Raw genomic sequence first — 27,970 nt, forward strand, 5'->3', positions numbered from 1 at the left:
CTCTCTAAAGTGACAAACATTAGTATTTTATCTATGTATTTATTTTCGTTTCATTACTAACATCATGGAATTACATTTACAAATGCTCTCAGCTTTGTCTCTGTGTCTATGGAAACATGAATTACTTAGCCTTTTGGAGCCTGAGTTCCCTCATATGGAAAATGGCAATAATGACTCCATTGTGCAAAGTGCCTGGCTCACAGTTGGCCATCAGTAAATGTTGGCTATCTTATATAATTATGACAGGTAGTAGAGCATTTTGGTTCAGAGCACCGCCTCTGGAGTCAGGCTTCTTTGGTTCAAATTTTATGTTCATCAGTAAATGATTTTCTGATCTTGGATAAGTTAGCTAACCTGAATGTGCCTTGATTTCTTCTTCTGTAAAATGTGGTAATAAAATTACTTGCTTTATTGGTTGTAAGAAATGAGTTCACTCTGTCAATGAAGAGTCAAACTGTAAAATATTTGAAGAGTAGCATTCTGAGCCAGATATGAGTGGCCAATGGCCCATGACACAAGCCCCATGAGAACCTAAGAACATGTGCCCAAGGTGGTTGGGCTACAGCTTGGTTTTATACATTTTAAGGAGACGTATCAATTAATACATGTAAGACGTACATCGGTTCTATCTGGAAAAGTGGGGACATCTGGCAGCAGGGGCAGAGGTGAGGGGGTTGCTTCTAAGTCATAGACGGATTCAAAGATTTTCTGATTGCCAGTTGGTTGAAAGAGTTATTATCTAAAGACCTGAAGTCAATATAAAGGAATGTCTAGGTTACTATAAGGGATTGTGGAGACCAAGGTTTTGTCATGTAGATGGAGCCTCCAGGTAGCAGGCTTCAGATAGAATAAATTGTAAATGTTTCTTATCAAACTTCAAGAGTCTGCTCTATCAATCTTTTTTTTTTTTTTTTTTTTTGACAGAGTTTCACTCTTGTCTCCCAGGCTGAAGTGCAGTGGCACAATCTTGGCTCACTGCAACCTCCGCCTCCGGGTTCAAGTGATTCTCCTGCCTCAGCCTCCCAAGTAGCTGGGATTACAGGCATGCTCCACCTGTAATCCAGCTACCTGGGAGGATTACAAGCATACTCCACCAGCTAATTTTTTGTATTTAGAAGAGATGGGATTTCACCATGTTGGTTAGGCTGGTCTCGAACTCCTGACCGCAGGTAATCCACCTGCCTTGGACTCCCAAAGTGCTGGGATTACAGGCGTGAGCCACTGCGCCTGGCCTCTATCAGTCTTAAGGTCTCTGTGTTGATATTAATGCTGGTCAGCTGTGCCTGAATTCCAAAACGGAGAAGGGTATAACGAAGCATGTCTGACATCCACTTCCCGTCATGGCCCGAACTAGTTTTTCAACTTAACTCTGGAATGCACTTTGCCACGGGGAGGGCCCATCAGTTGGTTGAGGGGTTAGAATTTTATTTTTGGTTTACAACTCCATAAAACATGTAGAAGAGTTTCTGGCACATATGAGGCACTCAATTAATTTTAGCTATTCTTGTTGACAGTATCCTTGGTGATGGTGTTATTGATGATCTTAATCCTTATTATTTGGGCAACGACATAATCAAGAACATATTACCTCACAGCGCCATCTAGTGCTTATTTTGGAAAATGCCAAATCCCTTTCCCTTGAACAACAGTCATTCGGTGAGGAGAATTTTTAAAATTCCAATTTTAGGAATACAAAAGGAGTTTGGAAATATCATGATTTCAAATTTTCTCCAGCCCATCTGGGCTTGTATTTATAAATGTCAGGGCTCTTGGTTGCAAATGACAGAAACTGACTCTGGCTGAATTTAGCAAATTATTGGGCATTTCACGGAATCAACAGAAAGGCAGGTAAACCAGGATAAAGAAATGGTCAGGAATCATGGGAGGACCCCAGTCAAGATTTGCCATAGGACCAGCTCGGTTGGTATGTCACTCCTGGCAACAACCACCTTCACCACCTCTACACACCACCACCACAAAACACTGCTACATCTGGACTCCACTGATTTGACATTCTGGTGTGCTAGATGCAGTTTCTATGAATGAATTCAAAATGGCCACTCTTTGTATAAACCTCTCAAGATCCAAAGTCTTCAGTAAGAGCCTGGATTCCCATTGGGCTCCCTAACCACTCAGGGCTTGTGGAGAGGGAATATGTGCTTCCCTTAGTTTCCACAGTAGGAGGCCTCCGCCTTGTTTTCCAGGCTCACAATGGAGGAATACCTCAAAAAAGAAGAGAGTTTGGACATCCACCTCAAGTAGGGTTGCTGGATAAAATACAGGATACACAGTTAAGTTGGCATTTCAGAAAAACAATGAACACATTTTTAGTATGAGCATGCCAATATTGCATGCAGCATACTTATAGCAAAAACTTGGAAAGATGAAAATGCCCGGTTTAAGTGTGGAGGTCACAATGAGACGAGCACTCTTGCATATTACCGGTTGGTATGCCTATTAATATATTCAAGTGGATTAAAAATATTCACAACTACTAACCCTCAAATACTGTTTTTAGGAATCTTCATAGCCTGTGACCCAATAGTTGAATTTTAAGGAGTGTATCATAAGAAAATGATCAAAAATAGGCAAAATAATTTGTATGCAGAGTGCTCATTGCAGTTGCTGTTCATAAAGAAAAATTGGAAATAAATCTAAATATGCAAGATAGGAGAATGGCCAAATAAATTGTGATAAATACATATGATAGCATCCTATACAGTCATTAAAAATATGTTCATGAAGAATTCTAGATACGTGAAAACTGACAAGGAAATGTTCAGAGATAAGAGCAGGGCAGATAATAGCACGTACAACTCACTAACTGTAATCTTAGGCTACTTAACCTCTCTCTATCTCAGTTTACTCCTCTGTGAAATGGTATAGTAATAGTAATAAGAATGGAACTTGGAATAGTGTTATGTGTTGGCTGGAGTGTGTGTGTGTGTGTGTGTGTGTGTGTGTGTGTGTGTATGTGTGTGTGTGTGTGTGCATGTTTGAGGAGGGGACAGAGGAGAAAGAAATGGTAGTCAAGGGACTTTTGCAATAATTGTAGCAACCTAAGTCAGTGTTTCCATGTCTCAGTCTCTAGTTTCATGGTTGTTGAGAGTCAGTTTATGGTGGCAGTGGTAGTGGCTCAGCTTCACTGGGCTGCAGCTATGGTGTTCTATTCCTTTGTTTTGTTTTCTTTTAATTCATCATTGTCTTTATTTTATAGTAGGAAAACTAAGGCATTTCATGAAAAAGGAAGTCAATTGTACAATGTATAATACAGTCAAAGATCTTGACACAGAACTGGTGTCTTAACTATCATTTTTCACCTTTAATCAATAAACATTATTCCTCTTTAAAGACAATGAAAAATTACTCATGTTAAATATAGAAAAAATAAACATCATTAATTAAACACTACATCTGTAACCTCTTTACATTCATTAACACTCAGGAGTAAAAACAATAAAGATTTTTGTTATGGCTTCGTGTTTCTTTAAAATATTAACTAAAATAGATTTCTAATTTGGGAAATATGACTAATGCCATTTGGTTTTAAAAAGAATTGTATCTTAATCATCAAGCAAAAGACATAGCAACAAAACAATGACATGGTCACTTGAAGTGTGTCTCAGTCTAATTTTCACCATCTAATAAGACACCCTTAAAGTAATTCCAACAGAAAGTCTAAGAAATTCATCGATCAACTTCCAAAGCACATCAGGGAAGATGCTAAAACAGTGGACATTGAGAACAACAGCAGCAGAACATCTTATTTAAACTTTTGAAATAATAAAACAATACAGAAGTGGGAACCCTTGTGAATTTTTTTTTCTTGTTTTGGTTAACAAGATCTTTAATACTTTACAAACTTCATACATGTCGCACACTGTAAGGTTTAAAGAATAAAATAAGGGCCTTTCTGCCCTTGGACGCCGCTGAAGAAGCATCGTTAAAGTCTCTCTTTTCCCTGCCCTCATGTCTAAGTCAGAGTCTCCTAAAGAGCCCAACCGGCAGAGGAAGCTTTTCATTGGAGTGTTGAGCTTTGAAACAACCAATGAGAGCCTGAGGAGTCATTTTGAGCAATGGGGAACGCTCCTGGACGGTGTGGTAATGAGAGTTCCAAACACCAAGCACTCCAGGGTCTTTGGGTTTTTTGCATATGCCACTGTGGAGGAGGTAGATGCAGCCATGAATGCAAGGCCACACAAGGTGGATGGAAGAGTTGTGGAACCAAAGAGAGCTGTCTCAAGAGAAGATTCTCAAAGACCAGGTGCCCACTTAACTGTGAAAAATATATTTGTTGGTGGCATTAAAGAAGACACTGAAGAACATCATCACCTAATAGATTATTTTGAACAGTATGGAAAAATCGAAGTGACTGAAATCATGACTGACCGAGGCAGTGGCAAGAAAAGGGGCTTTGCCTTTGTAACCTTTGACGACCATGACTCCGTGGATAAGCTTGTGGTTCAGAAATACCATGCTGTGAATGGCCACAACTGTGAAGTTAGGAAAGTCCTGTCAAAGCAAGAGATGGCGAGTGCTTCATCCAGCCAAAGAGGACGAAGTGGTTCTGGAAACTTTGGTGGTGGTCGTGGAGGTGGTTTTGGTGGAAATGACAACTTTAGTCATGGAAGAAACTTCAGTGGTCATGGTGGCTTTGGTGGCAGCCATGGTGGTGGTGGATATGATGGCAGTGGGGATGAGTATAATGGATTTGGTAATGATGGAAGCAATTTTGCAGGTGGTGGAAGCTACATTGATTTTGGCAATTACAACAATCAGTCTTCAAATTTTGGACCCATGAAGGGAGGAAATTTTGGAGGCAGAAGCTCTGGCCCCTATGATGGTGGAGGCCAATACTTTGCCAAACCATGAAACCAAGGTGGCTATGGCGGTTCCAGTAGCAGCAGTAGCTATGGCAGTGGCAGAAGATTTTAATTAGGAAACAGAGCTTAGCAGGAGAGGAGAGCCAGAGAAGTGACAGGGAAGCTACAGGTTACAACAGATTTGTGAACTCAGCCAAGCACAGTGGTGGCAGGGCCTAGCTGCTACAAAGAAGACATGTTTTAGACAAATACTCATGAATATGGGAAAAAACTCGAGAACTGTATTTGTGAATAATTGTATAACAGGTTATTTTAGTTTCTGTTCTGTGGAAAGTGTAAAGCATTCTAACAAAGGGTTTTAACGTAGATTTTTTTTTTGCACCTATGCTGTTGATTGCTAATTATAATAGTCTTATCCTGATGCTGAATAAATGTCTTTTAAAAAAATAAATAAAACAAGCAAGAGAGCTCCCTGAAATAAGAAACACTGCATTATATATATATATATATATATATATATTTTTTTTTTTTTTTTTTTTTTTTTTTTTTTTTGAGATGGAATCTCCCTCTGTCGCCCAGGCTGGAGTGCAGTGGTGCAATCTCGGCTCACTGCAACCTCAGTCTCGCGGATTCAAGCGATTCTCCTGCCTCGGCCTCCCAAGTAGCTGGGATTACAGGCGTGCGCCACGACGCCCCACTTATTTCTGTATTTTTAGTAGAGATGGGGTTTCACCATGTTGGCCAGGGTGGTCTGAAACTCTTGACTTCAAGTGATCCACCCGCCTCGGCCTCCCAAAGTGCTAGGATTACAGGCGTGAGCCACCGCGCCCGGCCGTATAACTTTTATAGGCACACACTTCCTTAAGTTTCAAGCAAGTTTAAATTCAACCCTTGTTATTCACGAGGACTTCAAGTAGGCCAGTTTACAAACAAGCATGAGCACCCTACAAATAACTCTTACTACAGAGCTCTTAGGATAAACGTGTTTGCACTTTGAACAGTCACGTGAGTATCGTAAAGCTGGCGATTGTATTATTACTATCCAGTGAAATTGCTTGCCTTCCTTCATGATTTCTTCAGTCTTTTTTTCAGCAGAGAAAAGATTTTCTAAAAAGTCTGAATCTTCTAAGTATAGCTCATCACTGGTAAAAGCTAGAGCATCCCATCAGCAGTTAACAAGGTGATCGACAGCCACCTTTTCAGTCCTTCTAATGCCAGATCCAAACAAAATTTGTGCAAATCAGAGAGGCAAAGTTTTCAAGTCTTCTCATTTCGTAGAACTGTGGGGGTGCCAGCCAAATTTCTTTTGATAAGAAACTTTCAGTTGCCTTTGATGGCAATGACCAGTGACAGCCCACCACCTCCGCCAAGTCGGGGTAGACTGGCAGCGGCTGGCGCAGGCAGCATAGGAAGAAGGAAGCTTCGAAGAGACGAGTTGCGCCACGCGAGAAAGGGGTGAGCCAGACGCTCCAGTGGTGCAGCGCCCAGATGTCGGGCGTGCAGCCGAGGTGCGCTCACAGCCGCAGGAAGTGGCGCGAGGCCTGGGCGCAAGCGGGCGCAGCAGGCGCCAGGCCCGGCTGCAGCTCAAGGGCGAGGCCGGGCTCTGGCGCAGGACCCGGGCGGGGAGGTCCTGGGCGTTGCTCTATTCTTGAAGCCAATCATCCTAGCGGAGGCTTCCTGATGACCCACTTTTCTGTCTGAGGGCAGAGGTCACAGTACCCCAATGGGCCTGTTTAGTGATAGAGTCCTGGTAGTCATTCCTACAGCCCGAGGCTATAGCCTGTTCTTCCAACCCTTTCACTGATTTTTGTAAGCTCTTAATTCCCTGTGTCCCATCCTTTTCTCCTCTAAATAACTAAGCAGTTTCTGTTTCTCACCACTGTACAGCGTCTAATACAAGGATGAAATTAAAAGTTATATTTAGGACATGTAAATATTCTGATACCTATTGATGTCAAGTATGCCTAATGTATACAGGATCTGGAGTCCAGGGGTAAGACCAGGGTAAAAAGTTTATTTTATGCTTTTTTCTCCTTCCTTTTGTCTTTCATATAAAGTTTAAATATGTGAGTCTTAAGTATATGAAAAACATTAGGACTGAATGAAATCACCTGAGCAGAGAATGAGAACAGATGCTGGCCCAGGACGTATCTGGGGCACTCCAACATTTAAAAGTCTGGCAAAGGAGGTGTAAATGGTATGGGCAGCTGAGAATGAGCAGTGAATAAGAAAGGAGAAAAACCATCAAAGGATGTGGGATGTATCTCAGGAACTAAGTAAGGAAAGTATTTCAGGGTGTAGTGATCAACTCCATCAAATGTTGTACTCTGTGTACAAAGTGCTCTGAGCGTACTTTGAGAGACAGAGTCCAAAGATAAAGTTACAAAAATGTCCATGGAATCAGAACATAAATAAGAATGGCATTGAAGGAGTGATGCAGACAAAAGCCCAGTAGAGTAAGTGGAAGAGAGAATGGGAGGCAAGGATGTGGAGATGATACATATAGACGACCCTTTGTAGAAGTTTGGATACACAGGGAACAGAAAATGCAGGGGAGTAGCTACTAGGAAGATTTGGGGTTAGGGAAAGGTTTTTGGTTTTGGTTTTGGTTTTTTTGTTTGTTTGTTTTTGTTTTGTTATGTTTTTTTTGAAACAGGGTTTCTCTCCCATCGCCCAGGCTGTAGTGCAGTGGTACACTCTTGCTTCACTACAACCTCCACCTACCAGGCTCAAGCAATCCTCCTGCCTCAGCCTCCCAAGTAGCTGGGATTACAGGCATGTGCCACCACACCCAGCTAATTTTTGTATTTTTAGTAGAGAACAGGCTTTCACCATGTTGGCCAGGCTGGTCTCAAATTCCTGACCTCAAGTGATCTGCCTGTCTCGGCCTCCCAAAGTGCGGGGATTACAGGCATGAGCCACGGCGCCTGGCCCGGGGGAAGGTGTCTTAAAAGAGAAGAAACACTAAAGCATGTTTATCTGCTCATAAGTACGATCAAGGAGAGAAGAAGATAAACTATGGGAGCCAGGGTTTTGAGAATTAGGCAAATAGATGCAGAGTTCAAGGGGAAGGCCCTTGATAGGAGTAAAGACACTCTCTGCACAGTACCGAGAAGGAATACAGAGAATACAGCTGCAGGTAGGGTTTGGTGGGTTTGGTGGCAGGGAGATGATAGTTTACATCTAATTGTTTCTATTTTCTTAAAGAAATGAAATGCAATATCATCAGCTGAAAGCAAGAATAGAGAGGTGGGCTCTTCCTCATTCATTATCCCCTGGTAGCCACTGACCTGCTTTCTGTCACTATATGTTAGATTGTATTTTCTGGGCATTTACATAGAGAGAATCATATAGTTTTTGTCCCAAATTATTTCATGTTTAATATGTTGTTGTGGATGTTTTAACGTTGTTGTGGATGTTATTGTCTCTTTCTTCATTTTGATTTCTGATTGTTCGTTGCTATTGAATATTTAGAATATAGAAATAAAATTGGTATTTATATGTCAATCTTGTATCCTTTAGCCTTGCTAACTTACTCATTCGTTCTAGTAGCTTATTTGTAGAATTTGTTGGATTTTCTACATAGATGATCATGTCATCTGTGAATAAAACAGTTTTGATTCTTTTCCAAAGTTTTTTTTCAAGGGAGACCAGCAAGTATAGTACTGTGCTTTCTACTACGATGTTCAGTTGTTTATGTGCAGTTAGGAAATGGGGGAACAGCTGGGTTTAATCAGAGCTGGCCTTTTGAAAAGGTCTAGTGTATGACCAAGAGAGGGTGGCTAATGTGGAGTAGAGGAAAAAGTGTTGGAGGTGAAGAAAGTCAAGGAAGTGGAAGGTCATGGTGTGGGATGGGTCATCCACATTGATGTTAAAGTCACTAAAAATGATGGACCAGCATCAGCTTGGGGAGGACAACTGAGTCTGGAGGGAAAGACTTCCTCAATAGAATTTACACCCTCCTGGGGAGTCATGGGTGCGGGTGTGTGGACCAGGACATGGATCCTGGACACTCTGGGACACTGCCTCCCAACCACAATATGTGCCTAGGCTGGGGCATGTAGCTGATCCACACTCCACTCCTCCCCACCCTCAGAGACCTTTGAACCGAACTCTCGGTTCAGCTCAAAGCTCTCAATAACCTAGAGACTTTTTGGAAACAAGGTCCTCTCTACTTTCTTCCTGGCATATGTAAAGCTCAGATCTCCTTGTCACAAAGCCCTGGCCATCCTCTGTGGCAAGAGTAAGAGAGAGAAAGATAAATTTTGTTTAGCGATGAACTTATATAGCAGAAAAAACAGAAGACAATTCATTTTCAATTAGATTATCTTACCACACACAAAAAAAAAACCAAGGAAAGGATAATTCCCACGTATTAACTCTAGATATTTCTGATTGGTGGGAAAGTGGGATCATGCCTGTATACATGCAAAGGGATGGAGTGTGTGTGTGTGTGTGTGTGTGTGTGTGTGTGTGTGTGTGTGTGGGTCACATACCAGCACAAGGAAATAGGGGAATGTCTTTGACACCTTACTGCCTGCCACTTCTTTAATGGTCTCTCCTATTTTATTTAAGTCTCCTGTCCCAGGGCTACTCATACCCTCATATTTTCCTCAGGCTAAAGAGGATGTCCACTGTGTGTTCTATGGAGCAAAATTCTCTCTACTTCCATCCCTATTCACCAGTTAGCTCTCTTTGAGGTTACAATGGATACGAAAGGGTTAATAAGATTCGAAAGAACATACTATTGCTTTAGCAAACCACTGTGTTTCCTAGGCAACATAATGCCTGTATTTCTCCTGTTTCTTCCTGTTTCCAAAAGCCCCTATGGAGGGAATGGTAAAAATATTAGCCTTGGCCAATACTCAAGCCCTTGCTGTTTCCCCTCTCTCCCCATTCTGTTCCCCTCACAGTTGACCTTGCCTCCTACTTCATGGAAAACATTGAAACTGTCAGGTTTGAATTCCCTCTCCCTCTCCTCTTAAAGGAGAAGCTATGATCCTTCCACCTGTTCTTTCGATTTCATCCTCTCTTGTCTCATTCCATGCCACAGGGTTGATTAATACCCACTCTGGGCAGAGCGAGGTGGCTCACGCCTGTAATCCCTGCACTTTGGGAGGCCAAGGTGGGTGGATCACTTGAGGTCAAGAGTTCAAGACCAGCCTGGCCAATATGGCGGAATCCCATCTCTACTAAAGAATTTGCAAAAATTAGCCAGGAGTGGTGCTGGGCACCTGTAATCCCAGCTACTCCGGAGGCTGAGGCATAAGAATCGCTTGAACCCAGGAGACAGAGGTTGCAGTGAGCTGAGATCACACCACTGCACTCCAGCCTGGGCAACAAGAGCAAAACTCCATCTCAAAAAAAAAAAAAAAAAGTACCTACTCTGTCCTGTACTTTCAACCTCTAAGCATTACTACCTACCTTGCTGCAACTGAAGTCTATGACAGTTTTCAGAACAACAAAAATCAAACCAAGGAATCCAATTCTCTCTTTTCCCTACCTCCTTTGCCTTAGTCAAGCTTCTCAAAGTTCTTTTTTGAGAGATAGATCTCCTCAATCCTCATGTTCCACTCACTCCCTAGGCCACTGGAACCAGACTTTCACCATTCTCATGCCACAATAAAGAGTCTGGCATAGGTAACCCAGGACTTCCTAACTGTCTAGTCCAACTTACACCTTAGTTTTCATCTTTCTTGATCCATTTACAGCCCTTGGCACTGTAAACCTCTCCCTCCTGGAAACCCTGTCTCCTCCCTTTGCTTCTATTGGACCACACTATTCTGCCATTTTCCTACCACTTGTGGTTTTTATTCTCAATCTCCTTGGTGGGTTTCTCTTCCTCTACTTATTCCTACAATGTTAATCTTCCCCAAGACTCTATCTTGGCCCTCTTTTTCTCTCTGCAACCTGCCTATAAATGCCAGGCCAGTAATATGAGTAAGTAATGCAAGTCTGGTTGATGTGTGGCAATGTAGTATATGCCAGAAATCACGAAGAAATGTGTTCTTGCCCTGTTTTTATTTTGAAATAGTAACCCTGTTCTCTTTCATTTTCCACTTTTGATAGAGTCATAGGTACAAAGAAATTTTGATTATCCACTTAATTCTGCTTTAACAAAAACAGAGTAAATGTGATAAAAGACAGTTGATACTTGTTCTCAGCATTGGGGATACAGCAGGGAGAAATGGGGCTTCTTTAGGTGTACCTGCTAAAGGAGGCAGCTGCTAATCAGAGATATAATGTCAGATCTCTCTCTCTCTCTCTTTTTTTTTTTTTTTTTTTGGAGACAAAGTCTTGCTGTGTCGCCCAGGCTGGGGCTGGAGTGCAGTGGCGCAACCTCAGCTCACTGCCACCTCCGCCTCCTGGGTTTAAGTGATTCTCGTGCCACACCCAGTTAATTTTTGTATTTTTAGTAAAGACAGGGTTTCACGATGTTGGCCAGGCTGGTTTCGAACTCCTGGCCTCAAGTGATCTGCCCACCTTGGCCTCCCAAAGTGATCTTCTCATTTTTTAAGAGAAGATTTTTATGTCAGAAATGCAGGTTTTATGTAAAAATCTATTGGTTAAGTGCTTACATCTAATATTTTAAAAATTAAAATAATGTGAGGGTCAAATAAACATGTGTTCGAGCCAGCTGTAGTCACCAAGGCTAACAATTTTCAACCTTGGCTTAGAACATTGTGCAATGAGCCTTGAAGAGAGAGAGACCTCTGCCCTATATTCTCCTTGGGATCTAATTCAATGCCAGTGGTTTCAGCTACCACCCATAGTCTGATACCTCCTGTCTTTACCCCTCCAGTCCAGACCTCCATCCTGAGCCCCGAACCCAAATACCCGATTGGAGATATTACTGGATAGCACCATCAGAATGTTCCTTATGCCCGTGCTTTTCAAACATTAATGTGCATGTGAATCATCTGGAGGACTTGTTAAAATGGAGATTCTGATTCAGTACATCTGGCATACTGCCCAAGATCGTGCATTTCCAACAAGCTCCCAGCGGATGCCAAAGCTGCTGGTTTATGAACCACACTTTAAAACACAACCCCCATTTGCATACAATGTCCTTTTTGCAAGTTTGCTCCTCCTGCTATATATCTTCTTTTGATGAATGATATGCCATCCACCCATACAAAAATTGGGGGCATAAGTCAGATGTAGAAGGAATGGGAGAAATAGAGGAGGAATCCAAAGTCCTGTCCCATCCAACTCCTTAACATTTATCACATGTATCCTTGCATTTGTGTCCTCACTATCCCAACACTGATTTAAGTCTTCATTTTCTCCTGCGGTAAGGCTGGTGTCCCTGCTCCAGTCTCCACCTCTCCAATTGCAACCTCCATGTTCCTATGAGCATGACACTTCGAAAAAGCAAAATGATCTCATGTAAAGCATGGGCTCTGGGGCCAGACTGCTGGGTTTAAATCCCAGCACTGCCTCTTACTAATTGTGTGACTTTGGACAAGTAGCTTAACCTATCTATGTATTGGTTTTTCTCATCTATGAAAAGAGGATGATAATAGAACCTCGCTTGTAAGATAAACGAGATTTGAAGCAGGAAGGGGAATGACCCATGAGAACATCTGGGGAAGAGCATTCTAGACAAATGGAATCACATGTAAAATGTTCATAGCACTCACATTAGCTGCGACATTGGCCACATCATTCCTAGTTTCATTATGGTTAGAGTGTTGAGGGTAAGGAGAAAGTAGAAAGAGATAAAGAGATAAAGCTGGACAAGTAATCTGAGGCCAGATCATGGAAGGCTGGGTTGCCTGGGAAAGAGACTCTGTGATGGAGTTTGCCATGTAGAAAATTGACTGAAGAGTGCTCTTGGAATCGACACCTGAAATATAAGACAAGGGAGTAGGATAGGGCGGAGGGAGAAGCTGAGCTTCAGTGCAGTCACAATGCAGCTTCCATCAATCCCACAGGGAGTTCTGAGCCTGGTATGACTCTTCAGAGTTTTCCTTAGATGGAGAAAGGGAGACAGGCCTTTATATCCCTGTATTGGCCATTCATTACCTGCAGGCTGCACTAAGAAGGATCTGTGACTTTGGGCTAGAAAGCTCTCGTTAGCCCAGTGCAATCTCAGGAAGAGGATTTCGTTGCAAGCTGTCAGTCACCAACACTTTCAGCAGTTGGGGACCTGGGAGAATGAGTGCGTGGGTCCTGAAATGGGGGTGGGAGGTGAAATCTGGGTAGGTATCACACCACAGTTGGGTAAACCATGCCAAAGACTCTGGACTTGATTTCACTGACAATGGGGGGTCATTAGAGGGTTTTCCTAGAATGGGACATGGTGTTTTGCACCTCTGTACCTTTGTTCAGAATTTTTTTTTTTTTGAGACAGGGTCTCGCTCTGTTGCCCAGGCTGGAGTGCAGTGGCATGATCATGGCTCACTGCAGCCTTGACCTCCTGGGATCAGGTGATCCTCCCACATAGCTGGGACTACAGGCATGTACCACCACAACCGACTACGTTTTTGCATTTTTTTTTTTTTTTTGTAGAGACAGGGTCTCACAGTGTTGCCCAGGCTGGTCTCAAACTCCTGGGCTCAAGCAGTCCACCAACCTCAGACTCCCAAAGCACTGGGATTACAGGCGTGAGCCACCGCACCCGGCCCCAGATTGTTTCTTCTATCCCAGTGTTTCTGACCTGGATTGGAATCACCTGGGGTGCTTGTTCACATATTAGAATGCAGGTCAAATAGCTTAATGGTAAACAGCCAAGGTTGGAACCAGACTGACTGTATTTGAATTCTGACATTCCACTTACTAGCTGTGTGACAGTGGACAAGTTCCTTAACTTTTCTGTACCTGTTTCCTCAGCCGTGAAATGGGATAATATAACCAACTGCCTCACAGTGTTTTAGGAAGAGTACTCGAGTTAATCCACAAAAGGGCTTAGAACATTGCCTGGCAAGTAATAAGTGCTCAAACAGTGTCAGCTATTACTAAAGATTCTCAGGCTTTCCCTTGGACCTACTAGATTAGAATCTTTGGTGGCTGGTCCTAGGAGTGGACATTTCAATAAGTGCCCTCCCCTTCTCCAGATTATGCTGATCTTCACTAAAGTTTGAGAACTACTGGTTCCTCAGAAAATTTATCCCCTTCCTTGTCCACTTGGTGAAATTTTTTTCTTTTTCTTTTTCTTTTTTTTTTTTTTTTTTTTTTTTTACTGATAGGCCTAACTGGTGCCATGAACATTTTTAAGACTCAGCTCAGTGTCATTTCCTGTATGAAACCTTCCTAGATCACACCTCCCACCATCCCTTGCCAACCTCCCCCTTACCATGTGGAGACCTCAACCGCAGCATCTGTAACCTTTTGACCATCTGTCTCCCCTTGCTAGACTGTGAGCTCCTTCTTTGAGGGAAAGTACTTTGCATCCGTAGGCTCACCACAGAGTTTAGCATAGAGCTAGAGCTCAATCAAGGTTGGCTGAGTGGATGCAGATGGGCAGGTTCCTTTGGGGTCTCTTTAAAATCTCAGCACGAAGTCTCCAGTCTCTGAAATTGGGAATGTGGATCCATACACTATCACTCAAGACATAGTTGGCAACTGTAGAATTTTGTTTTCTAGTCTTTAATTTTTTTAACTTTTTATTGCTTGTTACAATAATAAAAGGAGTTTATATTCACTGGATAAAGAAGATAGCAAAAATTACCTAAAATTACCTATAATCTCACAACCCAGAGATAACTCTTAACTTTTAGGTGCGTTTCCTTCAGATTTTTTTTTCCGTGCATGAGAATTTAACATAATGGGTTTCCATACTCAAACTCAGGTCCACAGATACTTATTGAGCACCTACTACATGCCAGGCACTATTCTAAGCACAAGGAATATAACAGTGAAGAATATAGACAAAAGCCTCTGTTCTTGTGTACCTTATGTTCAAGTTGGAAGAGATTTAAAAAATGAGAAAAGATACTGTATATTAGGAAGCAGTAAATGCAATGAGGGAAATGAAGCAGGGAAGGAGGATGAGGAGTAGGAAGAAGGTGTTGTGAGATTTGAAAGCAGTGAGGGAATGACCCATGAGAATGTCTAGGGAAGGGCATTCCAGACAAATGGAATGACAAGTACAGAGGCCCTGAATTGGAAATATGGCTGCTTGTTTAAAGGGCAGCAAAGAGGCCACTGTGGCTGGAGTAGAGTGACCAGGGAAGAAAGTGGTGAGATCCTAATGTCTTAAAGGTAAGGGTGGGTAGAGTACTGCAGATCCTGTAGGGCCTTGTAGGTGCTGTAAGGACTTGGGCTTTTACTCTGAGTGAGATGGGGAGCATCTTTGGATACTTAGGCTGTTTCCAGATTTTGCTATCATGTATCATGCTTTGTGGTTCTTCTACACAAATCTATGTTCACGTCTCTGAACACTTCTTTAGGGGAAATTCCTGGAAGTTAGATTTCTTGGCCACAGACTAGGAATAGTTTGAGGCTTTTAATGCATATTGCCAAAGGGCTTTCTAGAAAGCCTAAACCCTTTTACAACATAATTAAGTTCAACAAATATTTATTGCGTGCCTACTATGTGCCAGACATGGTGTCGGGGCTTGAAATATATTGGTGAACAAAATGAATCTTGCATTCTAGCAATTTTACTCTTGCCAATTGTGTCAGAGTGCTTGTTTTGCTCTGTGCTTGCCAACACCAAGTATTACCATTCTTAAAAAGCTCCAAGAAACAAAAGAGAAAAAAGAACACTCCAGTCATTTGAATGATGAGAAATGGTGCGTTGTTATTATGTTCCTTTGGATTTATTTGCTTCCTAGTAAGGCTGAATTATTTCCCAAACATTTTCTAGCTAATCAGCCAATTGTTCTATTTTTCTTTAAAAGCTCTTTAAAACCTTTGAAAATAATTAAAAGGAGACAGAAAGTTTGAAAACACTAAAAGACTTAACATGTATCTTGGGAAACAAGTAGTCCTTGGGTCAAGTAACTGATTTGGAGCCAAAGAGCATATTAAGGCAACCCTCATGTTCTGAAGGGGGCTTTTTATTCAGGAGCACTCTTGCTTATTTCCAGATAACTTGAGAACTGCCACCCTGGAGGAGACCATTCCACTCAGCATTGATTCTGACATGAGCCTGAATGATGGGATGCTTTTCTTCAACAATCTCTACATCGCAGTGTTAGCTAATAGCCCACTTTATTGAACATCAAATCTGGTTTGCAAGCATTTATATTTTTAAACTGTATCACTTCTTGAGGTCTTAAGTTGCACAAGTTTTCTACCCTCCATGTGAAGCAGGACTTCCTTTAATCCATTATCCTCCAAGGGGACACAGAGGTGTAGCAGAAGAGACACTGGACTATGATAAATGAGAATAATAAATCGTCGCCATCCCTCCATGAAAACACTTTCCCCAGATTTAATAGTGGTTACCTTTGAGGAAAGAGAATCAAGAGTGAGGAGAGGGACTACAGTTGTCTTCTGTATCTTCCCATAGTTTGAAGTTTCTAACTTTAGACAAATATTACTTTGAAAAAAACATTCCAGCAGGCTTTATCTGGGTGGGGAGCTAACGGCTTGGTTTTTGTTTTGTTTTTTACTCTGTGTCTCTCTTTATTGGGGAAAAAAATGATAAAACTTTTATTATATAAAATTTCCCCCAGTTTTATAAAACAAAACGTGTGTGTGTGTGTGTGTGTGTGTTGCATATCTGCAAGAATATAAGCCAAACGGCTAATGTATGGGCCTGATTTAAGTACTGTTTGGGGAACTGGGAGAGGGAGAAAGGAGTTTCATTTTTTACTTTATACGCTCACGTATTGTTTAAGTTTGTTATAGTGAACATGTATTATCATTCTACATTTTTTTCAGAAAATAAATAATAAACCATTTTTTCCCCCTGAGGTTAAAAGTGACATGCGCCCATTGTGGATGATGTAGAAAGGTATAAAGAAGAAACCAACAATCACAACAGTTAACATTTTAGCATGTTTCCTTCCACACTTCCTTTTATGAATGTTTTGACATAGTTGAATTCATACTGCGTATAGTGTTGTATCCTGTTTTTCCCTCAAGATTAAAACACAAGCATTTTGCCATGTCATGATTGTTGTGGGGGAGAGATGACTGGGCCGGTGGCACAGGGGTAACAGAATTTATCAAGACAGCTTTAGTTAAAAGAAGGTAGATTTATTAGAGAAAGTAGGAAAATATATGTTGCCAGAGAGACAAAGGGCAGCCTGCAAGAGAGGAGCCAACTGCCAGGAGATGAAGGCTTGCTGGAAATTTTATAGGATGGTGTTTATGCTGTCTGTTGAAGAGGTCTTTGTGTAATATTGATAATGCCAAGGTTGCAATGAGCTAACTTACAGGTGTCTGGCGATAGCTGGGCACGGGAAGACTGTGAGTTATTTGCGCAGGAGGGCTGCATTTTGGATCATGAAGAAAGGGAGATTTGTAGCTTATTTGCTTTTTTCTTTTTGCTATTTCATGCTCCCACCAGCCTGATTCCCTTTCCCTAATTAGGACTCCACAATGATGATATTTGAATGGCCTTTTAATGGTTTTGTCACAATTCAAGTGCATTAATTAGTCATTTTATTTGAAGTCGGACATTTAGGTTGTTTCCAGTTTTTCTGTATTAAAAATGAATCTCTGCTGAGCATCTTAGTAATGAAATATTTGTCTGCATTTCTGTCTCCTTGGGATGGATTCCTAAAAATGGAATTACTAGGTCAAAGAACAGATTTCTAGAAGTGGGATTAATGCATAGAAAATATTTTTATGGATAATGAAAGGTTATAACCAACAGCGTATGAGAGTTTCACCAATCTCTTGCCAATACTGTGTTATCCTTTTTTTCCCTTTTATCTTTCCTGTAGAAAAGTAGTAGGTGATAGTGGCATCTCCATGCTTTTCTTTTTGTTACTAATGAGACTGAACATGTTTCATATGCTTATTCACCACTGGCGTGCTCTCTTTTGTGAACTACCTGTTCCTATCTTTTCCCATTTATTGACTAGAATCTTATACATTTTATCAATCCAAATGAGCTCTCAAAGAAATATTAACCCTTTGTCATATTAGTTGCAAATGAAAATGTTTTTCGTAAGTTTATTAGCTTTCTAAATTTTCTTGGTCATACATGTTAAAAGAGAGAGATTCTAACTATAGCCAAGTGCCCTCAGTTTGAGCCTGTTTCCCCATGATTAAATTGAAGAGTTTTGACAAAAGATCTGGAGGGGCCGGTTCAGCTAATCCCAAATTTAGCTCTGAGAAAAATGCGTGGGCCCGATAGATACAAAGATTGTTTGGCTCATTACACTTTATAATGCTTTAAGAAGATGTGGGGGGCAGGGATGGAAGCAGTTTTTGCCAGAAATTTTTAGAATTCTGAGGTAGGAAGCCAATCTTTACTCAAGTCTCTTGCATGTTGGGAGGAGTAAATTATGTGCAAGCCAACAGAACGCTTGGTGGAAAAGTACTGCTCTGGGCTGCAGATGCGTGCACAGCTTGGTTTTAATTATTTGTTTCCCTCTCTATCCTTTCTTCTGCTCCCCTCCCCCTGCCACCAGAAAAAGGGCCAGATTAGGACGAGGCAACCCCTTCCTCCGTGGAGGCCTGCTTCTGTGCAGTCTGTTAGCACATCAAAGGCCGGATGAAATACCTAGGAAAGGAAGGGACCAGGCCTAGGATCCTTCCAAACTCCCGCCTTTGTCTGGGCTCCAGCTCAGGGTTATTGTGACTGCCAAGGGTAGCCTGAAAGACTCCAAATGGAAGAACGCTGCCAAACAAAGAAACTTTCACATTATTCTGAGGGGGAAAAAAGAGCAACAAGAGAACGTTGCTTGTTAATGCCTGGTGACTGAGCAAATCAGTAATTGCAAAAGGGTTTTTCGGAGAAAAAATTCAAAGTTAACTGGGCGTTCCGATTCGTTTCCCCAGATAATAGGGAGAGTTGTGCACTGACTTTAGCAATCCCGGCGGTGTCGGTCCTACAGCATCTGGGGGAGAATTGGGGAAGGGCCATCAAGGAGAGCGAATGGGGGTTCCCAAGGTGAAAATGAGTCGTGTAGGGCTCTAACACAGAAAATGGAGTTCGAAGAACGAGTTTCCTGTCTCCTAAGACAGCTTGGAGGGCCCGGGAACTGCCGGGGGAAGATGAGGGGCTTCGGAACGGGAGGCAGGGAAAAGCCTGCAGCAAGAGAAAGGGAGTCGGTGTCTGGCGCGCATCAGGTGGTGGAGGGGCGCTTGCACAGAGCCCGGCAATGCCGAGGCTCTCCCAGCGGGTCGGTCTGCGAGGAGCAAAACAGGGGCGCAGAGGAGGGCAGCGCGTGCGTCGCGCTCAGCTATAGGATGGCGCGAGGATGGCGTGAGGCTGGGCTGGGGCCTCCCAGGTAGAACTGAGGGGGGCACTGCGCGGCCGCGGGGGCGCGGCGCCGGACTCCAGAGGCTTTGTGGGGGGCCTGAGGGCTGCCTAACCAGACCGAGCAGGGCGGGGCGCTTAGGTGGCCTCGGGGTAGGCGGGGCTCGGAGGCTCCGCCCCTCCTGCCCCGCCTCCTCCCCGGCTAGTCTTTGGCCGCCGAACCCCGCGCGCCACTCGCTCGCTCAGAGGGAGGAGAAAGCGGCGAGTTCCGGAGCCCTGCCTAGCGCGGCCCAACCTTTACTTCAGAGATCATGGCTGCCGAGGATGCGGTGGCGACTGGCGCCGACCCGAGCGAGCTGGAGAGCGGCGGGCTGCTGCACGAGATTTTCACGTCGCCGCTCAACCTGCTGCTGCTTGGCCTCTGCATCTTCCTGCTCTACAAGATCGTGCGCGGGGACCAGCCGGCGGCCAGCGGCGACAGCGACGACGACGAGCCGCCCCCTCTGCCCCGCCTCAAGCGGCGCGACTTCACCCCCGCCGAGCTGCGGCGCTTCGACGGCGTCCAGGACCCCCGCATACTCATGGCCATCAACGGCAAGGTGTTCGACGTGACCAAAGGCCGCAAATTCTACGGGCCCGGTACGCGGCCGGCGAGGGGGGCTCGGAGACAAAAGAAGGGGGCCCCCGGCACGGGGCTGGGCGGGAGAGAGGCGAGGCGGGAGCGGGGCGACCCTGAGTGCAGGGAGGAATGGCGGCGAGCTAGGGTAGGTGGGCAGGGGACAAGAGGCGCTCTAGAGGGGCTGCGAGCCAGTCGGGGACGCGGATCCCTGGCCCGCGCTGACAGCGCTGGAAGGGGGTTAGAGAAGAAAGGCTGAGGCGCTTAAGCCGGGGATGGGTGGGACCACGAAGCTCGAAGGCGTTGCGGGGGGACACATCAAAGCCCAGGCTGTTGAGGGAGTTTTCGAAGGACCTGGGCTTGGGGATTCCTGGAAGGAGGAGGGGGTAGTGTCGGGTTCTAGGAAGGAAATGAGGGTGTTCCGAGGGAGGCATGGGGGAGGGCGAAAGAGAGAAAAGGTCCAGACCTAGAGAAGAGGGGAAGGCCAATGACGCCGGGAGTAGCTTTGAAATGTGAGGCTATGGGAGAAAACGCCGAGACGGGATTAGCAGCAGGTAAAAGCATTGTGCCCGGTGGATAGTGATGTGTGTGTGCATGCGCGGTGTGTGCGCGTTTAGTGTATGTGATTTATCGGGTATGTGTGTGTGTGTGTGGTGTGTGCATGCGCGCTTGAAATGGGTCATGCGTCAGGTATGTGTGTGGCATGTGTTTGGTATGTGTGCGCTTGTGCTGTGTGTGGCAGATGGGGAAAGGCTGGAAGGTGAACAAGGAGGAAGGGGGCTGTTTGAGGGAGGAATAAAGGCTGAATGTGGTGGACAATGGTAACGTGGCAAGCTTTTAAGGTAATGTGGTATTTAGTCTATAGCAGGTGAGAAAGGATTAGAAGCCGAAAAAAAAATTAAAATGGAGGGAGGGAGAAGTGGGAGGATACCAAGAAACAAAAGGAGTAGCGCTCTGAAGACTGCTGGGTGGGGGGGATATCAGAAAAAGCCAACCAGAGGGAAATGAAGAATGGATGACTGCTGCACTGCTGAGCTGTTGGAGGAGGCAGACCTGATGGGTTCCTTAGAGTCGAGGTTTTTGCAAACCTGGTTGCGTATCAGAATCACCTGATGCATCTGAGGAAAATTACAGATTCCCAGCCTAATCGCCAGAGCTGCAAATGAGTCTCAGGTGGTCGGGGAGTCTGTATTTTAACATGCTTCCCAGGCGAATTTGAAAAGCAGCCAGGCTTGCGAAGTCCTGCTTTATAGAATACTTGGAGATGAGGAAGAGGAGGTTTTCGCTCCTCCAATATGGACTCCTCTAAACACAGGGAGCTTAGAGGGTGTCCACATGGACGGTGCTCATTCCACACTGGCCTGAGAGAGGGAAAAGTACAGAAGGCGGTACACAGGTCAGACTCAGGCGTTCGTTTTAATCTCCCAGTCCAACTGATCAAAATCAGATGTGCTAAGGTTAAGGAACTCAGTTTTTTCTTGCAGACATTTTATTCGTTTTTCAGAGACAGGGTCTCGCTCCTGTGTTGCCCAGGCTGGTCTTGAACTCCTGGGCTCAAGCAGTCCTTCCACCTCCACTTCCCAAGTGCTGGGATTACAGGCATGAGCCACTGCACCGGGCCTGCGGATATTTTAGAATACCTGCTTTCTGTGGGCATGTAACTGTCAAAATCATTTGAAAACCACACACATTATTTGTCCCTTAGAGTAGCACACATAGATGCTTTATCAATAAAAATAATCATGTAAATACCTGTTAATATTGAGCTCAATATTAAAGGAGTGAAAACATGTGCATGAGGCATCATCATGACTGTAGTTTGCAGAGTCATTGAGAGGATGTCAGCCTGCGCATAGAGCACAAAACTGGGAGTCAGGCAACCTGCGTTCTAGTCCTGATTGGGTCATGACTAGCTGTGTGACCTTGTGCAAAGTATTGTTCTCTCTGAGCCTTAGTTTTCCCTCTGAAAAGTGATAAAGATGGCCTATTGTGAGACCTGTGTCTCTATCTTGCACTGTCATTCAGTGAGCCCATGACTACGTGACATCATGGTAGAAAGTGATGCTTCATGTTGTAAAAGATTCCTAAAAATTAGTCATTCTAGTGCCTGTTAACTCTGTGCAAGGCACTGTTGTAGATGTGGGAATATAGCAGTGAGCAAAACAGACACAAATCTCTGCCTATAGAGCTTACATTCTAGTGAATATACATTGCATTGAATAATATGTATTTTTTAAAGACTTTTAATGTTCCCACTAGGCCTTGTTTAAATATTCTATGAGGTTTGCTTGGTAAAGACTCACTCTACCAAGCCCATGACCATAATTTCTGAAATGGCGAGTGAGGTTCAAACCATTACATTTGCCGATTCTCAAGCACTAGGTGCTGCCATTTCCACTAGAGGTGTACATTTATGAAAAATGTGGGCATTTTTTTTTACCTTTAGTGGATGTGGCAGCATGTAATGATGATTAAAAATAAGCATTTTTCTTTGGAATTTTAATTGCATTTAAAAGTCATAAAATTTGTAAAAAATTTCTGAGCGTATTGTGGTTTCAGGTGACCAGGCCATGTTGAAACTTGATCTATTCTCATACTTGGCATGGTGGTTACCTACAAACATTTTAATGTCAGGGCTGCTATTCAATCTGCCTTGGGGGAAACAACACATTGTTTAAAGTACACTGGATTCTCTTCATTTAGTTGTGCAATATTTAAATAATTCTGAATATCCACTTTTTGTACCCACACTGGATTCTCTTCATTTAGTTGTGCAATATTTAAATAATTCTAAATATCCACTTTTTGTACCCACAGAATGATTCTCTGCTCTCTTAGACAAAAGTTCAGTGTAATATCACAGATAATCACATTTTATAGAGTTGTTTTGCAGTATTGATTCAGTCTCTTTTCCATGAAAATTTTAGTATTTTCACAGTCGTCTCAAGCCCACCAAAAACAGATAATGAAGACTGATCTCTGTGTTATCTCTTATTTATTGACAGTGAAGGTTATGTAATGTGGATAGATTTTTTAACCACTGATACTGTTATAAAATGGTTCTCCTGCAGATGCCATGAGTTAATGTTTAATTGAGCCTTGGAACCAAAGATCGCTGTAAGATATCTTTGTTTCATTAAGACATATCAGAATATATTTATAAGGAAATGTGTTTCCATGTACACATCAGTGCTTATTGTCTTAAGAAACCATAACTCTCATTGGTGTAGCCCTAAGTGCCTAGAACCGTCAGGCTCCCAGTTCAATGTTCTAAAGTTGAATTCTAACCCATGGACTCAGTATTATCTTGTATGATTCCCTACTACCACTACCCCAAGAGATCACTAACCACGTATGCCTTTTTTACTAGCTATTTGGAAACCACAGGAGACTGATGCAAATGTATAGCAGTTTGATTTACTTTTAGTTATTTAAAAGTTAAATGGCAACAGGGCTTTCTACGTCTCCTACGTAATGTTCAGAATATCGGCATTACTATGGTTTCCGAATAGAATTTGATATTCAAAAATGGGGCTATGTTGATGAATAGGGAAGCCATTTTCTGTGTGTAAATCACAGAGCAATTGACTGTCTAATAAAGAATTGATCTTTGGTTTTGTTTTTGAAGAGGGGCCGTACGGGGTCTTTGCTGGAAGAGATGCATCCAGGGGCCTTGCCACATTTTGCCTGGATAAGGAAGCACTGAAGGATGAGTATGATGACCTTTCTGACCTCACTGCTGCCCAGCAGGAGACTCTGAGTGACTGGGAGTCTCAGTTCACTTGTAAGCATTTTTAAAATTGTGCCTGGGTCAAATTTCTACCAGTAATGGGGATTCGTGGCAGGACAATAGTTATTACTAAGCAGCCTGAAACTTGGGTGCATTTTGATAGGCTCCTTAATCTTGGACGGATCAAGTTCATGGCTTGAAGTAATTGTAGCAGTGCTGAGTCACTTACTATGATTACATACCAATTTTTAGCCAGTTCTCTATGGAAACTTGGGTTTCTGGTTTTGATTTTAAAATTTTTGAGAGATTTGCACAGATTCCAAATGAGGATTTGGTGCTTGGTGTGTCAGGGAAAGGACAGTGGCCATCTTGGCTACAGAAAGGGATTTTCATAAGCCCTCTCTTGTAGAGCTTGCCGTTTAAAAGCAGCCCACATCTCTGTTGAAGAATGGGAGACTTGTATTCTGTGAAACAGCTTCTCTTTGAATCTAATTGAGCCTAACTATAGGCCTCATCTACAAATGATGCTTATAATGTGCCCAGGAACAATGGTGTCTGCATTTTTAAAAAGAAAGTAAAAGGAGATGCTTGTTTCTGGCTTATGCTATGGGCTGAGGTCTTTAGGGAGAAGTAGGAATGAGGGGTTAAGTTCAGATTTTGAGAATTCAGGAATTGGCTTCTGTCAAATCTAACTGTTTAATTATCACTCTAGCAATATTTCACTGCCGAGAATTTGAGTAAGAGTCTTTCCCTGCTTTTATGAAACAGTATATAAAGACCATGAGCATTATTTGAAGATCTTCCATTTAAAATGTAGTTTTCTATGTGTGTTCTCTATAATCAGTTAAATATTACATGTTCTCTTGGCTCTATCCAACCATTTTCTTTGAAAATAATGCTGACTTCAGAGAGAGTTCTGGATTAATAATTAGCCAGATGTGTCTCTGCCTCTGAGTTTGGGTCTCAAGCAGGCTACATATAACTTCCAAGTGTAGAGGCAAGTCTTTATACTTTGGAAAACATAGTTCAGTTACCTAATAGAGTCCCTAATTTTTGGCATCATAAGGATGCCTTTGTAATTAGTTTTCTATGTGAAACCAATGAATTGTAGTGTGTAACTTACAGAGCTCTATTTTCTAGGGCTTGCCTTCATCAATGGGAGAAAAAGTGTGATTTTTTTTTTTCCCACTTTAAGGCTAGCCCCAGATACTGTTGTGACACCTCAGCTATACTCAAAGCTGGTGTGGATTCCCCTTAAGGCAGGTTTCCCAGGTGCCACCCAGCTTTTATTTGTCTCCCACAGTTCCAATTGTTCCCAACAGTTATTTCACACAAAAGCAGCTTTAGTTACCTTGTTAGACAGGTTGGTTACTCCTCTAATTCCTACTCATATTCAGGAAGAGGAGACTCTTGGCTGCGGACATTCAGATGATCGACCCTGCATTAGTTTGGCTACAGTGATGTGGTGGTTTGCTGATGCCATCTCTTCTCAAGTCTTTTGCATTCTGGTTTTCACCCTAACATCTGTTTTCCCCAACACCTCCAGTCATCTCCTGGCTCCTTTACCACTTCCTTTAACCACCTGTAGGTTTTTCTCTGTGATGGGAAAAACATTCTGTCTCCTGCTATCCTCTTCATCTATGAGACTGTTATTCCTTCCTTTCACTGTCAAACTTCTTACAAGTTTTTGCTCCTAACCACTGCTTCATTTCCTCTCTATACCTTCTTCCTCCCTACAGTATGGCTTCTATCCCCACAATTGGATTGAACTCTCTTTCTGAAAGATTTTCAGGGAAACCTTTTTTTTTCTTGCCAATCCTGACTTCACTTGTCCATTCCATGTTGTAGATGTCCTGTCATGTGAGCCTCCAGAATGGCTCCCTCCACAGAGTTTCCATTTTGGTCCATGGGAACTCCAATTTTCACTTAATTCATGCTTCCAGTTTTCTTTCAAAGTACTTCTCATTCTGTCCTTTTCCATTCCCCTGGACACCACCCTACTCCTGCCTCTGGTTCCTTTGCATCTGGATCTGCACGCTAGCCTCCGGATCGCCCTGTCCCCAGTCTCTCCTTACTGAAATCTGCCCTATGCACCACATTGATAATATTGTTGTTAAAACACTATTTTACTGTGTCATTCCTTCGCTTGTAAACCTTCAGTGCCCTTTGCCACCTATAAGTCCAGTCTCCTCAGGCTGGCTTTTCAGATCTTTCATAATATTTCCCCACACTACTTAGCCAATCTTATCTCCTACTAACTTCTAAATGTTAACTACTCCTGCCAACTTGGTCTCTTTACTGCTTCCCAGATACATTGTCTCACCTGTATGCATTTGTACATGACGTTTTCATTTTCTGGAACTCCCTCCCTAAATCCTTGTATACATTTTTTCCAAAATATATCCTCCTTCCATGAAGTATTCTGTAACCCTTCTGATGAACTCATAACTTGCCCTTGTTCTTCTAAACATTCCCTACACACAAACAATTCATTTTGACATTACCTTGCACACTCATTGCCAGACATTGCCACCTGTTTTATATGTCTATCTTCTGAATAAAACGAATTCCCTGTTAGCAAGGACAGTGGTATAAACCACCTTTGTATCCTTCAAGAAGCCCAACACATTGCTGAGTATATTGTAGGCCTCTAATAAATGCTTTAAATTGAAATGTGGTAATGATGTTTTAGAAAGAATGAGAATGACCATTTGTGTTTTCTTCTCCACCTCCAGTCAAGTATCATCACGTGGGCAAACTGCTGAAGGAGGGGGAGGAGCCCACTGTGTACTCAGATGAGGAAGAACCAAAAGATGAGAGTGCTCGGAAAAATGATTAAAGCATTCAGTGGAAGTATATCTATTTTTGTATTTTGCAAAATCATTTGTAACAGTCCACTCTGTCTTTAAAACGTAGTGATTACAATATTTAGAAAAATTTTGAGCACTTGCTGTAAGTTTTTTAATTAACATCACTAGTGACACTAATAAAATTAACTTCTGTCTTAGAATGCATGATGTGTTTGTGTGTCACAAATCCAGAAAGTGAACTGCAGTGCTGTAATACACATGTTAATACTGTTTTTCTTCTATCTGTAGTTAGTACAGGATGAATTTAAATGTGTTTTTCCTGAGAGACAAGGAAGACTTGGGTATTTCCCAAAAAATCTTAAATGTGCACCAAGAACAAAGGATCAACTTTTAGTCATGATGTTCTCTAAAGATAACAAATCCTTTTTTTTTTTTCTCAATTGACTTAACTGCATGATTTCTGTTTTATCTACCTCTAAAGCAAATCTGCAGTGTTCCAAAGACTTTGGTATTGATTAAAGCACTGTCCAGTAATGAAATCTCAAAACAGAGCTCAGCTGCAAAAAAGCATATTTTCTGTGTTTCTGGACTGCATTGTTGTCCTTGCCCTCACATAGACACTCAGACACCTTCACAAACACAGTAGTCTATAGTTAGGATTAAAATAGGATCTGAACATTCAAAAGAAAGCTTTGAAAAAAAACAGCTGGCTGGCCTAAAAACCTAAATATATGGTGAAGATTGTAGGACTGTCTTCCCAAGCCCCATGTTCATGGTGGGGCAATGGTTATTTGGTTATTTTCCTCAATTGGTTATTCTCATTTGAAATGAGGGAGGGACATACAGAATAGGAACAGGTGTTTGCTCTCCTAAGAGCCTTCATGCGCACGCCTGAACCACGAGGAAACAGTACAGTCACTAACCAAGTGGATTTTAAAGTAAAGTATATTCATAACATAACAGTTATTCTGTTGTTATAAAACTATACCCACTGCAAAAGTAGTAGTCAAGTGTCTAGGTCTTTGATATTGCTCTTTTGGTTAACACTAAGCTTAAGTAGACTATACAGTTGTATGAATTTGTAAAAGTATTATATGAACAGCTAGTGAGATTTCAAACTCTTGTAATTGTGGTTAAATAGTCGTTGTATTTTCTTGTGAACTGTGTTTAATGATTTTACCTCAAATCAGAAAACAAAATGATATGCTTTGGTCAGTTAATAAAAATGGTTTTACCCACTATAGTGTGGTGACTTATTTAAATTTTTTAAAAAACCTTATTCTAGGGAATCTGATTCAGACATTTTACTTTGGCTTAAAATTCAGTTTCACTTTTGAGTGCAGAGTTTTTGTATTCCAAAAGAAACAAGCGGCAAAATTTCACGGAGACCCCACACCAAAAACCAAATACCAGCTTGTCCTGTTAAGACATAGTGAATTGAATTGCTTTTTCTGTGACTTGTCAAAGTTTTGCCTAAATCAGAACTTTCTAAACTGTAAATGGCAGATCTCCACCTTGAAGTCTATAGCCAGGTTCTTAAGAAGTAGTATTACTGAAGACTTTGTCATTGCCAAGTACTAAGGAAGGGTTTTGGGTTTTTTTATGTTAATGAATTTTCTGATCAGGAAAGTATCAGAATCCTTACAGTAGCAAAGTTAATTC

At 42.4% G+C, this 27,970-nt stretch overlaps 2 protein-coding genes and 1 pseudogene across 2 annotated transcripts; 2 read left to right on the plus strand and 1 right to left on the minus strand.

Moving 5' to 3' along the window:
- The first annotated feature begins 3,907 nt into the window (after positions 1–3,907).
- On the plus strand, positions 3,908–5,157 carry LOC102137490 (heterogeneous nuclear ribonucleoprotein A1-like). The gene has a single exon (XM_015443818.3). It carries the CDS (start codon positions 3,970–3,972, stop codon positions 4,870–4,872), a length of 903 nt encoding a protein of 300 aa, XP_015299304.3. The 5' UTR covers positions 3,908–3,969; the 3' UTR covers positions 4,873–5,157.
- A 564-nt stretch (positions 5,158–5,721) lies between these two features.
- Positions 5,722–19,465, minus strand: LOC102140780 (acyl-coenzyme A diphosphatase NUDT19-like; annotated as a pseudogene).
- Positions 19,385–27,549, plus strand: PGRMC1 (progesterone receptor membrane component 1). Its single transcript, XM_005594449.3, has 3 exons — positions 19,385–19,791; positions 23,397–23,552; positions 26,234–27,549. Exons 1-3 carry the CDS (start codon positions 19,464–19,466, stop codon positions 26,335–26,337), a joined length of 588 nt encoding a protein of 195 aa, XP_005594506.1. The 5' UTR covers positions 19,385–19,463; the 3' UTR covers positions 26,338–27,549.
- Positions 27,550–27,970: the final 421 nt, after the last annotated feature.

Source organism: Macaca fascicularis, chromosome X, assembly GCF_037993035.2.
Source record: "Macaca fascicularis isolate 582-1 chromosome X, T2T-MFA8v1.1".
In the NCBI taxonomy this organism is placed as follows: domain Eukaryota; kingdom Metazoa; phylum Chordata; class Mammalia; order Primates; family Cercopithecidae; genus Macaca; species Macaca fascicularis.